The sequence below is a fragment of the Bombus pyrosoma genome, linkage group LG7, assembly GCF_014825855.1.
Source record: "Bombus pyrosoma isolate SC7728 linkage group LG7, ASM1482585v1, whole genome shotgun sequence".
In the NCBI taxonomy this organism is placed as follows: domain Eukaryota; kingdom Metazoa; phylum Arthropoda; class Insecta; order Hymenoptera; family Apidae; genus Bombus; species Bombus pyrosoma.
In genome coordinates, this window is record NC_057776.1 from 12,520,118 (window position 1) to 12,538,460 (window position 18,343).

Consider the following 18,343-nt stretch of genomic DNA (forward strand, 5'->3'; position numbering starts at 1 on the left):
AGGCGGAGAAGGCAGCGAGAAGTGGAGAAAAAGAGCATAAGGGCGTACGAGGTGGAACGATGCACCGACTCGATCAACGTGCGTGTACACGCTGTGCACGCATACGACAATGCTCGAGAGTGCTCGAGTACGCAAGACGATCGCAATTAGCATACCAGAGCGTTCCGGGAACCAGTCGACCGATCCGCGTTCCTTCGGAACGTCAGTGGAACTTGGTGACTCACTCGTTGATATCGGATCTCCAGTGTGAGTTTGATGGTGCGACGTTGGCAATGGCTCGCTAATAGGTGACGATATGGAGAAAATGACGGATGTTTCTGTTTTTAAGAATAAATTGGCAGATGAGTGAATGATATCTGAACAGAATTTATTGGACAGAGATATAGGAAAACGATCAGCAAAAGAAACTAAGGAAAGACAGTAATCCCTTCTTCTCTACAAATTGCAAAATGATTCATCGACGGCAACCCAAGAAAGTCGTAACTTTCGATCGTCAACCAGTTTTCCCATCGACGATCAAGAATCTGGTTCGATCGCGAGTGCAAGGGTGTCGCAAACGCGTGAAACTCGTGCGACAAAGTCGACTGGGGCCGGTGTACCCGGTGCCAGAGGTTAAGACACGGTAATAAAAGTCACATCGCGATGACTACAGTTGTTCGAGCGAACTAGAGGAACAAAGACGGTGATCGTGTTTCGTAATAGACAAGTCGGGACAGAGGAACAGAGACGCGCGTATAATTTATGCGAGAGGCTTAAGAGTCGTTGCAAAATCAGTTGCAGTCAACGTCTCGTGATTCGACGCGGCTTATCGTCGCGAAGCTGGACAAAGAATCGATCGTGGAACGGACTCCTGCCGATCGATTGTCACGTAGCCTCGATAACGCCCCGAGATCGACGCTGTTCGCCCGATTTTCAGAGAAAGTTCCAGCCTTGCGCTGTATCCTGATTTCCAATGTCCAGATTTAAGTTTCGAATTAGATTAATCGTTTCCCAACCTGATTTCTTTCTTTTCTTCTTTCGTCCCTTTCATTTTGATATTTCATTGACATTGTAATGAAACGTTACTCACATTATCATCATAATAGTATTTCGAATCAATACGAAAGTACATACATAAAGGTTACAATTCACTCAATACAAACATACAGCTAGTGAAAAGAAGCGCAGCCAATAAAAAATTAATACACAACATGAATGATAATCTCAAATATATATCTACATTATTGTATTCATGCAAAGTTTCTATAAGTGTTCAAATACTTTTGTGAGCCACTATAGCTATTTTCGTTCAACAGTTTCAGAGATAAATGCGATATCCAGTGGAGATCGGAACGTTGATAGCTGGCGAATATTCAATTCGTTATCTCGAGATTCGTTTAATGACTTGTTCAACGAGTATGATAGAGTTGTTTAATTGTTTGAGTTAAGGTAGAAGGAAATATATAATAGCTGTATATAACATTTCTCACGTCAGAATTATAATTCGCAGTACGAACGTGGCCCCGTACTGTAAACGAAGAAGATAAATAGACAGAAAATTGAAAGAGGAACGAATAATCGAAATTTATCGATATCCAATCTCTCATTATATTTCGGATCACAAGATGAAACACAGCCTCCGTTCAAGTGAACGACACTGTCGATGGCAGTCGAAGGATCTCTATAGGGTGTACAATGCAAACAAATACAATTTGCTCAAGGATTTCTCCAAAATCTATCCCCTTCCAAACGAATTAAGGATATCGAGATCAATTTCGTCGAAAGCGCTACCACACTCGTATGGATTTCAGACGATTTCCGGGTCAGAAACCGCTAATTCGTGACCAGGAAGATGTGGACGAAGTCATCATACAACCACAATGATACTTTCACGAAATCATCGGAAAACCGCAGGGAAGGTGAGCATTTTTCTCACTGAGATTTGTTTCGCAAAGATATTAAAATTCCACATCCCTTTTAGTTAAATTGAAACGACAAAAATCAACACAGGAGAAGATGATCGTTCCTCGGTTCATAAAATTTTGGATTGGTTACAATGTCTTCCTTAATTATAGAGTAAGCTTAATTACGGAGTTCTTTCAATGAAGGAACGGAAAAAAAGAAACAATCAAAATTCCTCCATACGAAATTTAAAATCACCTTAAAAAAAAGAAAAAAAGAAAGGTGGGAGACGAAACGTTCACTGGAGTGTAACCCAACATTTAACGTCATTCATCGTCGATTCGTCCCAGTCTGTTGTCGGCTGGGCTGCAGGGAATTTGAATACGAGAGCAGGGCATCGTAGAAGGCGGCAGGCTGGCTGTTTCGTCGTTTTCTCTCGACGCGGTGAAACAGGTTGCCCGGTACACGACACCTGCTCCCAGACCTGAAAATTCTTTCGCGGGGACTCAGCCCGTTTATCGAGTTTGCTCATCTCCAATCAAGCCCGACCGAATAATCTCGCCGATATTTCGCCGACATTAAGCCGCCATTCCAACGCGCGATCCACCGTGTTCCTCGCATATTTTAGCGGCACGCGGCCGAGATATGTGGGAATTAAAACGAAAAATCGGACAATGACATGTCGGCATTCTTCACATCATGTTCTATAGATACCTTGTATCAAGCATTAACTTTAGGATATAATATTAAGAGAACGTGATGCTTGTTTGAGAATTTGAAGCAATTTAGACGATTGAAATATTTGGAATTTTCTGTTCTGATTTTTCACGATTACTAATGCAAATCATCGAACAATTGGTTACAAAGTTTCAGGGAGAATTTTCTCTCTACGAAAGATGAGCGAAGAAAGTAATCTTCTATATTAATTCCCATTTTTATTAATTATTTATATCAACCCTTATTTTTAAATTCTCTGTTAATTTTCTATTTTATTAAAATATGTAAATAATCTATCTGCTCTACCCTAAGATAGCATAGCAAGGTGACATCGAAAACGTCTAGATAAAGATAATATTCGAACTTTGAAAAATTTTGTTCGAATACGCTACGTGTTGTATTCGATCTACATTGACATTTAAATTCTCCGCTTGAAAATGGAGCATCTTGAAGATGCAGCTCTGGAGGTCGAGGCGAATTCTCACAGAAACTGGGCGAGGTGCGGGTCGAGTCGATACTTCATCCTTCGGGACACGTTTGAAAACGATCTTATTCCCCGGGACGGTGGAGCGTTTTGCTCGGCGCGATATCAACCGGAGATTATATGTGTACACGGCGTGGCAAAGATTCTGTTAAGATACGAGTGGTTCAGGCCGTGCATCATACAAATATTTACACGGCGTGTACACGTGCGATAGAAGGCCCGTGAGGTTACGCTCTCGAGCATTGGTAGCGAACGTGATCCATGGATCGAGCCGCGTTCGCTCCAGGATTTCGCCCTCTTTTACCTACGAGATCTATCTTGCGAGCATCTTCGCTCGTGGCGCTCGATCTTTTCCCCCATATCCTCGTGCAAGTTTACGTGTATACGTGTGAGCCTCTGAGAAGACTTCTTTCTCGCGGTACTTCGCTATTTATCTGACCGCTCTTTCCCGTTTTCGCGTACGAGATGCACGCGCGAAAGCGGAATTCGTCTTGAAAGTAGCATCGTTCCGCTTGATTTAGGACAACAGGTTACGCAGCGAACCTTTCCACGGGACTTTGTGCTTTACGATTTCCTCTGATTTTCCATACAACAAGTTTGAATGCTTTATCTGCTCGGAGAATATGTTTGAATGAACGCATGACATAGTTTTGCTTATTTACCGCTTCCGATTCTCAGTCCCTTAGTGAAAATTACGTTTAGTGAAAGATGTGGAGGATAGAATAGTTCGAAAAGTTCTCGTTACAATAAAAGCTTTCTACGATGACCGTCCACATGCTTTATATACTGCGTAATAAGTAACTCAATGCAATAAATACGGATCTAAAAGATAAGATTGACGGGAAAATAGAGTACAATACGATCACAGACTGCACGAAGTTGCCTGGCGCGCATCGATCGGCGAATCAATATTTATTCAGACCGAGTGGAGGATCGAAGCTTTCGATGGCGTGTTCCAGACAGCATCCACTGGCGAGGCACGCGCAACTCGATTTATTATTTGAAACTCGGCTCTCGCCTAAATAGCGTGCCGGTCAGTTTCAGGGAAAGCGACAGAATTACGATCGAGGTTTCATAAAAGAGACCGAACAAACGTTAATCGAACCATCTCTCTTGCTCTCATACAGTGTATTTCGATCTGTAATCGTATATTTCTGTTGGATAGGTGCACAGACCTATCGGCTTTACGCCTGATTACGAAGTTAATTGCCGGCGCGTACACGTTTCGACGCTTGACGAACTACGATCGTCAACGAATTAACCAACGATTACGTTATCTCCGTCTTCCTCTCTTCTCGTTTATTTTCTCCGGTTCAACCTTTAACTCTTTCTCCGCTAGCCACTTTCCAACGGCGAGAATCTCTCAATCTCTCCTAACGGTTGTACGATTCTTCGTCCTCTCTCTGTCCAGCGATAATCTATAACCATAACTTCTTGGAGTAATAGTCTGGTCTCTGTTCGTCCATCGACTTGCCAGCCTCTCTCGTCATTCTCCATCCTTCTCCTTCTCTCGACCTTTTTATGTACTTATACAAGTGCATGCGTACATTTGTGTGACTCGATGATAAACGAACTTTAAATCAGTCACAGGGTATTAGCGGCACTAAAGGTGGATTACCAAGGCGGCTGGGCGGATGGTTTTTCTCGCGAGGTCGCCACTCGCGAGATCCAATAACGTGGGAAGTCCTGGTAAGCCGATAATTAAATGTCTCGGCCTGCCGTGCCGTTTATGCCATTCAATTAGCAATAATTGGCAAATTATACAGCCCGTTCGCGGTTACCCGCGGTTCTACAACCGTTCTTCGTACACAGGGTCTCGATCGTCGACGCAATAAACGGCCGGATCATAAACGACCGTCTCCCCTTCGAACGCGCGTTTAAGGGCCACCGTGTTCGACCGTGCCACTGCTGGTCGTTATTATTTCAGACCTGGTCGAGTCAAAGAGTTCTTTCAAACGTTGTTTCTTCTTTGCGCGGAACATTTAGTATATTTCCTTAAGATCCATTGAAAAAATATCGTAACAGCGTTCTTTCTGATGGATCTTTCGAGCGATTAAACTTCTGATTGCTTGTTTTAATTCAAATTTGCAACGGCATAATAACGATTGGTAACTTTTTCTCGCGTGAAATCAGCTGAGAGGTGAAACTCAATTAAGGATCCTTTAGAGATTGTTGAATAACCATACAGATGGAATTTCACATTATTGCAACAGTATTTTACAATTACTTAAAACAAACGACGTAAGATATTGCTACATTAAGTACTTCTTTTGCTCCAACGATATTCCAACCAATTTAAGTAGTTTCCATTAGCTCTCGATAATCGTAAAATATTCCCGATCCTATTCGAGTATACCTGATACTTATAAGCGTACCATCCCAATCGTGCTTACCACCATCGGCAATTAAAGTCTCCCCATTCTCTAAAAATCCACCTAATACCCTTTTCCAGACAAACTGCACCGATCATTGTTCTCGATTTCCCCATGGTACGATCTCGACTCTTATTCGAACAACAGCACCGAGACTCCGTTACTGGAAAATCCACGCTGGCCTTCCACGCTAATCCCATTAACCTTCCTTTTCGTTCTAATTGCGCTGTGGCAGACACTCGATACCCTCGCCAGACCGGCCGTCGGTGTCCCGCGACTACTCCGGAAGTTGATTCTACGACCTCTCGGGATAATACCGATAACTCGTGTTTGGCCTAATGGCACGAGCCAGCTTTCTTATCCAATAGTCGACAGTCACGCAATTTCACCGTTTTCCTACGTGTTTTACCGGTATCACAGAGCGCCACGAGGTTTGTTTTCGACAGTCGACGTCTCCACCCCTTCGAAGGTGCAAAACTTTTTTAATTAAGACGCAAAATATTCACGATATAAGGTAACAGGTAACCTCGCCTATTTTTGGCCAAGTTGAACGCGTTGGAAGCGATAGTAATTCGTTTGTAAGCTCGGGATGATACTTGGTAGATAAGAATTGGAGTTGAGGATTGTGAGATTCTGATATAGCGATCAGTAGACTGTGGACGACATATTTGGAATCACGAGCCATTAAAATTCTTGAAAATGAAACTCTGTCACATATTTTTGCATTTTTCAATTTTTTCTAAATGCATGAAAATTCAAATTGCAGAATATGAATCCAAAAAGACGTTAACAGAAGCTTCTATCGCATTCCTGTTCAATTTCAAATATCTCGAACCGCGGAAGTCGATGTTAACTAGTTTCTCCTTTACGCGACGACTCAATTAAACCACTCCTGAACAGGCAAAATTAATTGCGAGCATTAATCGAATTAATTGCCCACTAATTTTCAGAAAACATCCCGATCACGATCAACCGGCGCGACCTATCTAACCACGAGATCTCGATGATCCTGCTCTGCTACCACCGCCACCGTGTGCGAGTGCTTTCGTACTTAGATCGTTTAATTAAATTCGAGAAAACGCGACATAATCAGTCGGGGAAAGATGAAACCGGCATTTTGTTGCTTCCACGAAAGCTGAAAACACCTCAGAAATGAATTCTGCGTATACACGGTGGGAAACATCGGCGGATAGGTATAGACGGCGGCGAATAGAATCCACTGAAAGGAGTCTCAATGACCCGTGGACATCCTGTCCTTTGTGGGCTCTTTCGTGGAAACGATAAACCGTCTAGTGAAGGAGCAAAAGGGAGAGGGAAAGGTTCGCCGTCAACCCGACAGGAAATGCCGGCAGGAATTCTACCTATAAGGCGTTATGACACGTAGAAAAGGTCTCTGCGGGCTTGTTTGCATGCGCTTTCCACCGACAATGGTATCAGACCTCGCGGATGCGTTCTTCGTGTCGCATTCTGCGCAACTGATACTTTGCGAAACTCTTCGGCTCCTTTCCTTTGCTAATAAATCACAATAATGCGAATATTTTTATTAGAACTTGGCACATCGTGATGATAGTTGAATCCAGCCATTTTTAGATTTTCTTTCAATTGGGTTTCGTATGTTGCTGTTAATCTTTAATTAACGCATCAAGGATATTTGGAAGATTGAGAATCATGATATAGTATTCGGAATTTATTGTTACAGGAAGTTGACTATTTAATAACTTTAAATTCTCGCATACGATTCCTAAAAAAGAACTTAATATTCTCAAATATTATTAAACAGCATATTTTTCATCACAGTACATATTCGCCGAAATGCAAACATTGTAAATGCAAAGAGAGTCTATGAAATTTTCATAGCCACCCCACCGCACCCCAACCTTATAACATTCAAAACGTATGGCTCTAGAAGCAATTGTATGAATCTGTATATCGGAGGGAAAATCTTCGAAAGGGAAAAGCAGCGGCGTTGGTTACGCAACGAAGCGGAGTGGCTGTGGCGGCGGGAACGCGACATTGCGAAAACGGCGCGCAACAATGAGGGAGCGTACAATGGCTAGATAAGAGGCGGGGACGAAGCAGCTAGAGGTCTTCTGAAAGCCATACCAACCTAGACTGTGTTGATACGCGTTGTAAACGCGGTCATAGATGAATGAGTGCATGGGACCAGTTTGTGGCAGAGAAAAGCACTCGCTGCTTTATCTGATGGAAAGAAGCCGCCTCCTGCAATTTTTTAGCCAGAGAAATTGAGTCTAAGATCCTTGTGAGTCACTATAGCGCAAATCTTAAATTTGTTACTTAATATAATGGTGGGTATGGCTAAATATTTGGTGGATGACAAATAGCCAATTAGAAAATCGATAGCGATTGTTGTTTTGTTGGACAGTTGTTTTGAATATGTTGACTGTTACGATCGTTTAGCATCAGAAGAATAGAATGCAATCAATTTATTAGGATGGAAGGATTGCATTATTTTGTAGAAAAATTTAAGAGAATTCCGTGTTCTATTATAGAGGAGAATCTTGGCAGAGATTCAAGTAGAATGAATCGAATTGATCAGACAAGATTAATAGATACAGAGTTCTAAATATCGACTGTAAGAGGATTGTGATAATTCGCGAAGCTTAAAGAGCTTCTGTGTTGCATTAAGTGCGAAAAACGGCACTGTAAGTGCCAATTTTTTGTTACTTCACCATCTAAGTCCTGATAACATGATATTTATGAAGGGAGTGAAATCGACACTTGCAAAACAACGCGCCATGGCGTGCCTACGCGTTGAAGATGACGAAGATTTTCAATGCAAATGGCATCGATCGGAACAAAAAGAAAACGAGCAACGTAACGACACTCATTACAGCGTCGTTCATCAAGGAGTATTACCAGGACGAGGTTCTTCGTTCGACGTCCAATCTCGTATCGATCATTCGTCAGGTGCTTAGACACGTTCGATTAATTTCAATCGATCGCATCTACGGCCCTCGAGGCGCATAAATCTCCGACAAATAAAACGAACACGAGGATCTCTTTGATCGCGAGCTGCACGCGTTCGTCTTTAGCGCGGTTCTTTGGCCGCGATCAATACCGCGTCATGCGTTCATCAATCTTGCACGATCGACAGGCAACAAGGAATCGTGTATTGCGTATCGTTCGTGGAAAAATTCAATTGCCCACTCATTGAAGTCTGGACAACGTTTCGTAAATTGACACGTTTAAGAAGGACCAACCAAAATATGGATAAATCGATTCACCTTTACGGCGGAATTACGTAGAAAGACAATTTTTTCTTTTCCTTCAATTTGAAGAAATGTCTCCACTATTCTCGAGTTTTCAGGGAAAATTAGTTTCGAAGATGAATAGAATCTTGATGGGAGATTGTTCTGTACCTGCCGCTTATTACATAAAAATTGTTTTTCTTTTCAAATTTATTACAATAGATAAAGTACAAAGGTTCGAATTGTTTACATCTTAATATCAAATTGTTCGCTTCTCAATCTTTATAAAACCTTGTAAAATTTCACCCGATTCGAGAGATACTACGGCGCGGCGTAATCTGGAAAAAGAACGAGTCTCGCACACAAGTCGAGGCGGAATCTACCGTGTACATCATTGTGGACACGGATATCCAACCGTGAAATAGGACGTTCACGCTAACGATCCCTCTAATAGTCCGAGAAATCGGCGCATTTCCTATCATTACGAGATGAACGGGCAATGCAGCACGCGCTCGTCGATTCCTCAGGGCTCATCATCTTTGAATCCAACCACGGACAAAGACTTGTAAGTCTACGTTATTCATCGCGTTATTGCATCGTAAACGGATTTTTCATTCTGACCAGCTTGTCGCGGTTATCGTCAATAATCTTTCACGAAGTGTGTCTCGTATACGTCGTAGATGATAGAAGGTTTTTCGATTTCACGCGTTATCATTGAACTAAAATTTCTGTCATAGATATACAAAAGTAATTGCAATGGAGGCTAATAGAACTTTTAAAGGCTCAAGAAAAATGCAGAAAGTCTTAAGAAAGAATCATTCACTTTCGTTCCTTACCTGAAGAAGTATTTCCATAACTTTCGGAGCAAGTAAAATTTGAAGACATCGTCTACGAGGGGCGTAGGGCTGCGCTTAGTATTGTTGTTTATGATTATTTGATCGGAAACCGATGGCAGCGTGAAAGTTCGATTTCTTCGCATCGTCGTATCGGGAACTGGGTGCATTTAGCATGATCCGTTCGCCAGAAAATCGGAAGGCCGTGCGTGACGAGCAGTGGAAGGCGGTTCCTTTCGAAAGCCTCACGTTTCGATCGGAATCTCGAGCGACGCCGCGTAATCGTCAGTCTAAGAAGCTCTAATACCGGCTAGCAAGTCGATACTTAGTGGAAAGTACGGGTAAACGTGAAACGTGACGTGGTTTCAATCCATCGTATGTAATTGAGTATAAAAGTCACGGGCAAATGGGGAAACTGGCTGAGTTTCGCTGTGCTTCCTCGATATCGATATTCCAACATAACGTGTGTATTACTGACGTGCGGTATTCCGAAGAGATCAGGAAGCTTTCCTGGTTCACAGGTGTTAAATTGAAGATCTACTAAAATCGGAAGCTACTTTTCTTCATTTAGATGTTGATCATTAAATGAACGTATGACTATTAATTAACATTACAAGCACCTTCCTTACACGGTAATAAGTTCTTCATCTTCCTATAAATTAACTTCCTACAATCTAAAGTCTGTCTACGTATAAATCTTTCATAAATGCATGGAAATCCGCAGTCTAATAATTAGTATGAAAGAAGAAAAATTGCTTCATACTTTTCCTCCATATTATATCGATACAACGATATCTTAATAAAGTACTTTAGAGAAGATAAAGGATCTAGTCTGTTACGTTAAAATTTTCCATTTAACGGATTGCAAAGACATCCCGTTTCGTTATGTCCTGCTCGGCAGAAAGAACCACGTCACCTATCAATACACGTCAGTAGAAAGAGCAAACGAACCGCAAGGAATCGGTTCAGAACAACGAAGATTCATTGTAGCATTCAACACACTTTCCCAGAGAGGAGAATACGTACGTGGCGCTCGTCGAGAGGGAGGAACCGGTGTTATGGCAATTAATTCGAGCCCGATCGGTCCGCCTCTGATCCTTCTTCTTCGTTTCCACGCTTTTTTCTTCTTCTTTTTTTCTCCAACTCCTCCTCCTCGCCGTAGCAAGCGACCCGTGTACACGCGCGCTATTTCCGTGAACCAAATACGGCGCTCGCAGGCGAGTCAACGTCGAGGGCAACCTCGAGGACGAAGGTGGTTGTTGCGATCGAAGTGGAACGCGTAATAACGGAATGCACTGGGCTGATCCGCTTCGAGCTGTCTCGAGCTCGTCGTTCCATCGGTTCGCACCATCACATTGGCTGCGTTCCATTAAGGATCTGCTGCGTGGGTGTTTTTAATAGACACAAGACCGATTTCTTTTTAAAGGAAATTAACGAATATGCCTGTTTTTGATGATACGAAAATAAGAAATCTGTCAAAGTTCGTTGTATTTGAAAATATTTTTTTGGAAGTTTGCATTCATAACTCTACGATCCATGAACTTTTCATGTCTCGATCTTGCTTTCGTTTCACACGAGAAAACAATTTTAAATGCTTGAAAAAAATCTACAGATTCTATGGCAAATCAAGAATGTTTCCTTCGAACTAAGAAACTTCTTAATGACAATATGGTTTTATAGAAATCCTATTTTATCGATTTAAAGAGCGCAGAAAGGTTGAGCAGCGCAACCCCTTGCCTTACGATGTTAAGTCTGGCTTCTGTAACGAGGGTGTTTTATTTACAAAGAAGTCTTTGCTTGCAAGAGAAGATAACAAAGACCGATACAAACGTAGCGAAAGAACCAAAGAACATGAAATTCAGGCATCAAATTATTAAAAGAACAAGGGCCAATTCTGAAATTCGTCGTTTTCATTTTCGTCGAGACACACGTGAAAGCGGTCCACGCTCCTGGCGGACAATTAAACAATTGTCGGTATCGACCCACTTCTCGACGGGGCAAGGAATCCGCGCGCGCTTCCTCGCGCCTCTCGAACAACGCGCGCCACTGTTCGTCACGTGAAATAAAAGGCACCACCGCGAGATCCTTTCGATCAAGATCGAACGTCGACTTATATGGCGAGACGATTCGCCGTAAAAGCAACATCGTTGTCCAGGATTACACGCTCTTCTCTATACATTTCCTCGCGATACATCGACCTCCAGGAGGTCGTACCAAGGAATGCTTGATGGATCCTGACTGTAGTTATGTTTCATGATGGCTTATCAAGATCGTTCGTTCAGTGATCTACTTTGTACCAGTGGTGAGTAAAAGTGATTGGTTTGTGAATAAAGTAATTGTTTGCTTATGATAAAAGAGAAGATCGTTGACGTGCATAATGAGACCGGCAAAGAATCTTTTGTATCTAATCTCCGGTACTTTGTATAATGTTGCAAAGTTTAGATCAGCCGTTGATAGAATCGATAACAATCTTTGAATTCGTAATACACTGGAACTTTGGAGAATGCTTAGAATGAAAGATAAAACAAAATCTGTAATTTTAAAGGCAAAAGATAACATATTGTCTGTGATGTAAAATGTAAAATAATATATCTTATTTAAATATAAAGGCATCGTAAACTAACATGGTGGATGAGCACCTTGTCCAATATCCTTTGTCATGTCTCTCCCATTAAATAACGCTTCGGTTAACGAGCTACATCTCGTAACGAGATTTAGCAGGGATAAGATTTCGGTCATCGATGCCATTGACCTCCTTAACGACACTAAGCAACTGACCGCGTCGATGAAAGTTATAAGAAAGTGATGGGAAACTTTAGACAGTACAGCTCACGTGGGTAACTCATGATGTCATTAGAGGGTCAGGAACTTTCTCAAAATGTTCGATATTAACCTGCTCAAATCACGACCGTGTGAATCTTGCGGCAATAAGCCCATCATCCGCTTCTTTACGTTTCGTTTTACTTCCTCGTTGACCGAAGGATTTTTTAGATCGGTGATCGTAAAAATAACTCCTCTCCTGACACATTTAACCGATAGATCATAAATCAACTAGTACATTTTCATTCAACATTTTGTTCCATTTTATTCGATGACTGGACTTACATGACTGGCGACTTCTTTCAAACAATATTGTGATTTATCGCGTTCATCTTCCGTTACGAATTCTAAATTTGCACAAAACTTAACTCATTCTTCCTCGCCAATACCTTTCTTCAACGCCAGAAACCTGTCAATTCTATTTTAAGGTATCGATCACTGTCAATGAAAAGTCATGATTTTTATGTAGAAAGTATAGTCATTATTCAACACATATTAGATGAAAAGTAAAAAAGTTATTGTTTGCTATGGTTTGACAATGACGTTAAAACAAAATTCTCATGGACTAAAATTTCATTCGTGATAATTTTTAAAGACGATACTATAATAATCGATAAAACTGGAAAGTGAACACTTCATACTCTTATCCTTCTTTTAGTTGTTCACATTATACAAATTTGTGATTTATTAATTTATAGTTGCGAGTGTAACAACATTGTGACACCAAAACTGATTGACTCACAGCAGATCAAACGAAACATCGAATTAGTCATCACAAATGCTCGAAGGTCCACCACGTGGATCACGGTCACGCAGAGATTACGTCACAAACGAGTCAATACCACGCGCCATAGGTAAATTCCAGTTTCTAGATTCCCAGGATTCAGAAAAACACGTTTTACATCGTCTATATAGTTCCGTCACGTAGGATCACGTGTTTCCGTTTGAAACGGAACCATCACATGTGCGTACACGCGAATCGTGTCGTGCCACATGTTCGTCGACGTGCATGCACTGTGTACGACAAACTGATTACACGTTTAATTAGCATAATACAATGAGCCATCGCAAATAACACAGTTCCGCCTGGTCATTAACCGTCGATTCACGGCCCGCGAGGGATTATTATAAACAATGAGAGGAGGAGTGCACCGATCGTGATTAATTTTCCAATACGAACAGTAATTTACTTAATATATCTCGTTGCGTCATTTCTTTCGCGACATTTATCTCCTAAAGGTAAGATTTATCTACAGAAAATCACATTTTTGAAATCTATTAATTTACTAAAAGATTTGATAGAAAACCTTGAAATTTTTGAAAAAAATTTGATAGTAGAACCTTGTTGAAAAACACTTCATATGTCAAGGAAATTATAACAAAAAAGGATTCGTTTAAAAATGTCTTATTTTATAAAAGAGATCAAAACAATTCGTTTTTCTTTCACGTGCTCCTTTTAGATATCTATGTGACGATCTAGAAACATCGATCTTCTTCTAATTCGCGATATGTCACGCGTTCGCACGACGTAGCTCCAGGCATTAAAGTCTTTTCCCCGAGGGAGCCATTCACGTCCAGTCGTAACCTTCCAATCCATCTCGTCTAAAACCCGGCGAGGAATTACGAAACTCGATCCTCCTTCCGCGATCCATCGCTATAATCGAACGATTCCCACAGCGCCAGCCCAGTCGTCGGCCGTTTAACGACCCAGCGACGTTCCATTATCGATTATGCTCGGTTATGTGCAAACACTCCCTCGCGAATGACCATGATAACGCCGCGTGTCGAATAGGGACACGGCTAATCGCACTCGCGATTTCCATGCGTCTTATACACCACGACCATCAACCATGGAACAACCAGGAGACTGGAACATGACGTGTATTTGATGACTTTACATAAACGAGATCGAATCTTTGATTTGAAACCGTTGAAGATATGAGAAACTAGGTTAAGTCGAAAGAGTTTCTAAGAAGAAAGGACCCGTGGTGGAGGAAACAAGGTGCAAACGTCTTGATCAATTTGACGAGGATCGCTCGATGAGGATGTAGTAGCAGAAGTTGCTTCGATCAGTGAAATTTGATAACTATATGATTTTTTTAGGTGAAAGTAGAGGTATAAAGAATCCTTTGTCTATTTGGCTGGTCTGGATGGTAAGAATTTTTTCACGTCTATTTTATTTTCTATAGCCGACTGAACGGATGAGTGAATTGAGAAACACAGATGTTAGAGATTCGTAACTTTCACAGTCGTTGAGTGTAATATCCCGAAGATATAATTTAACGTTTAATATCTTTCGATGGTCTACACACTGATCAGAAAGTTAGAAAAAGAAATCTTGATTTTGATTGCTTCTCCACATTACAAAATTTTTTTAATAGGAACATAGAAAACGATCTGAGGCGGAAGACCAAAAAAATTCTCTAGTATTACGTAACCTTCAGTAGCCAAAAATCATTGGAGTTGCATAATATCGCTTACCTCATGCGCCTGATCTTCGATGCTCCTGAGAACCGCGAGATTCCGAATAGTGGCGCGTCGGGTCTCGAACGACGATTCCAGCCTGGTTGCTGCGTTTCCCACTTCCTCCACTAATCTCCGTGCGCGTTTTACCGACAATCTGAAAAGATAAAAGAGAGGCGTCGTGATCGCGACGCACCGTTAGGAATTCCCTAGTGGCTAGGTTATCGCTAACGAAACATCGAACGCTAACCCGCCGCCGCTCGTCTCTTCCATACGCGAGTGGGCGCTAACACGACACAAACGTTATCGTCATCGTTATAAAACGTACCCCATCACGGTTTCCCGTCCACGTAGAACGTGGCGCCGAGAAATATACTCGCCATCGCGACCTAACTCTACGAGCAAACTCTTCGAGCTTCGAAGAAACGACGACGGCGAGAATCATTGCATATGCACGTCGTTCAAAGAAACCGCGAAGAGGATCGGTTCTTCGACACGAGAAATTAATAGGCGAGTCGATAGCTATTTTATGAACGTGCGAAGGAGAGATCCGCTGGACAATTAAAGCGGAACGAGCGGATGTAAAGACACGCGCGAGGGAAACGGGAACGAACGACAATAAGCTCGAGTAATGTATCGATCGGTGTCCTCGCGAGTGTCTTGCTTGCGGCGAGATTCGCGCGCTTTCTAACGCGACTCGTTGCTCTCTAACCTAACGTGCTCAAGGTGCAAAAGCGGTGCCGCGCGTTCCTCCAGCGAGGTGATCGCCTCCTCGGCATCTCTCGACGTTCTTCTCAATGTGGGGTCCGTCAGGAGCCGACCGAGAGGCGTCAACGTGCCAGATAGACTGCTGCATTCCTTCAACTCCGACATCTCGAGGGCCAGCCTGCGTCCTGCCGCCTGCCATTCCGTCATTAGTCCATCGTATTCCTGTAGGATAATATTAGGTTCGTGAGACGAGTGAAAAGTAGTGGCCATTATATTTGTTGGATATATTTCTTTATGTCTTTCTTCGGCAAGAGTTGAGTGACGAAGAATGCAGAACAGATATTTTTAATTGGTAGTTTAGTTGATACCTTTGTTGTAATTAGTCACAGTAGATCCCAGGGTTGATATTATTTGAGTGGGATATTTGGAAAATTGGTATTCCAATAATATAATATTAGTTATTTTGAGATAATTATACGTTGGTCGGTATGAATGTTTCCTGAAGTAATTTCACCCAGGTTTATAAATTCTTCATCGATTACAAATTCCTATCCCTTGAAATCATTCGCGCGCAAATGCGGTACGTGCTTTTATGCTGACTAGCATCCGGGGACACTTTATAACATTCTTCCACTGAAAGGTCGCGTGGTAGACTATAATATTATACAGAGTGGCGAAAAATAACTATTACCTTACGTGTAAGTATATTTTGCGAATAACATCCAGATACCGTCCACTGATCGTTCCTAATTTTTCAAACGTTTATCCCAAGCTAAACGGTTCTAATAACCGTTAAGTTTGAAAGAGCCTAACGGACATAGGATGATATATCGTTCAGAGTAATTAGAAGTATCAGTTAAAGAGAATAACGAAAAATGATAAATATGCCAAAGTCATTTGTTACATTTCTACGGAGCATTTTACGCTGATTTTAATTAAGTGAATTTTAATGGGCCTTTCGAAGATGGAAGTCTGCTATGATTAAGAAAATTGATTGCTGATCACTAAAGATCACTAAAAGATATCTAATGGATATTTATATTTTGGCAATGACAGAAGAAGGATGGAAGAGATGAACGAAAAATAGTATGTAAAAAATTCTACAATCCTTATATGCTTTCTCGCCATAGTCGTAAACCAGAAATTGCTATCCATTAACTCTGCAATACTACACCTATATCTGATCTCATTACTACTATAACGAGGGTCTGATTATCATAACCATTAAAATAAGTGAAAGTAGAGATTAAACGTCTGGAAGAATATAATTTTATTAACGTAACATCCATTTCAAACGAAAACAGCATCAAACCTGGCACTGAATAGTCCTAAAAAGAATAAATAACAGAGAGTCATCTCTTAGAAATAAGTAGAGAATTCAGTACTCGTTATAGTACTTTAGAATTAGCTCAGACTGAACACGTGTTCTACTCTAGTTATCAATCACCACCATTTAATCTCTCTTCCGCTAACGACATTATGATATGCTTGGGTTCGACGATTCCTCGCGAACGAGAAAGTTCGAAATTTTCAAGCGTACGCCAACGATGTTACACGAACGCAAGTTATTCGACCACGCACGACGAAGGTTCGTTCCCAACATACTTCGCGAAAGAGGCAGGCGAGCAGGAACGACAAGACGAGTCCTTACTTTCCGCCGAAGAATCCTGCAGCTATGTTTCTGCCTATCTCAACGATGATCACGAGCCGACCGTTATTTATGAACATTTTCCATCGGCAAAATTTTCTCCTTGTAACGTTTCCCGATCGATTATCTCCAACAAGGTCGCGAATAACTGTTGTAAAGTCGGTTCACCTTCGATCGGCGTCGCTTTATCGACCGACAGACCGATAGAATTCGCCCATTGTGCCATTTACGTTCGCACAATGGCCGGAATAATTGCTGCGAAGTCGTTGAGCCACGAAGGACGACGTACAGACCATGAAGACGGAGAGAAAAGAAATTTTATTTCGTTTTATACTGAACCAAGTTGGAGTTCTTTGAATAAGCTAGAGATTCTAATTGATAAATTTTTGCAGAATAGCACGATCGATCCGATAATTGCGTAACTTTGTAGTTCAAATAATTTTCCACGTGTTATCGAAATATTATATATTCGAAATTCTCCAAAACAAAGTAACCTACGACAATTCATCGTTGTCGCGTATGATACGATACTAACGGAGGGTCAAATATTCAAATCTGATAATACCATTAATCGTTCACTTTCGAGCAAACATTCAATTACCATACAACCTAACCCATTCGAAAGACACGAATCAGACTTAATCGATCGAAATTGCACAGTGCAAGGTGAAGATCGTATAAATCTCTGGATGCACAGCCTGCAATCTCCCAATCTCCTCTGAGACCGCCACCTAACGAAACCGTATCACAGCCCGAAGACACCCATGCCACTCAATTACCCGAACGAATGCTTAATTCACGTCAAAACATTCGTTCTACTGGATCGGTGCGTGTATACAGACGCATGTCGCGGGCGAAAAAAATTGCGAGGGCCGTGACGAATTGCGATCACGATACCAGGCGCGACGAAGACGCGCCGCGCGTCTCCTTTTTTCCTTGGCTTTAACGGGACCCATTAAAACGCCATTAAGCGCGCGGCCGTGGGTTGAGAGCCACGGATAAATTGGTAACATCGGTCAGTGCCACCAGTCGCAGGATAAATTCTCCGACAATAATTGCGCCGCGACTCGAGAGAGCACCGGGCCCCGGCACAATTATTCCGCTCACGGTCGCCCGTTCATTTTTCATCGAACCTGCCGAATCACCGTCGTGACACTCAGTCAACCGGCCTGGGCGAAATTTCTGTCCCTCCGATTCTGTCTCTGTTT

The 18,343-nt window shown here is 41.9% G+C and overlaps 1 protein-coding gene across 4 annotated transcripts in view; it reads right to left on the minus strand.

Annotated features, from left to right (window-relative positions):
• Positions 1-18,343, minus strand: part of LOC122569842 — a 300,923-nt gene that overhangs the window by 69,837 nt on the left and 212,743 nt on the right. For all 4 annotated transcript variants that reach the window (XM_043731473.1, XM_043731472.1, XM_043731471.1 and 1 more), the window contains exons 11-12: positions 15,492-15,709; positions 14,798-14,936 (exon numbers count right to left, since the gene is read on the minus strand). In XM_043731473.1, the coding sequence (XP_043587408.1) occupies positions 14,798-14,936; positions 15,492-15,709 (357 nt within the window). The remainder of the gene's footprint in view (positions 1-14,797; positions 14,937-15,491; positions 15,710-18,343) is intronic.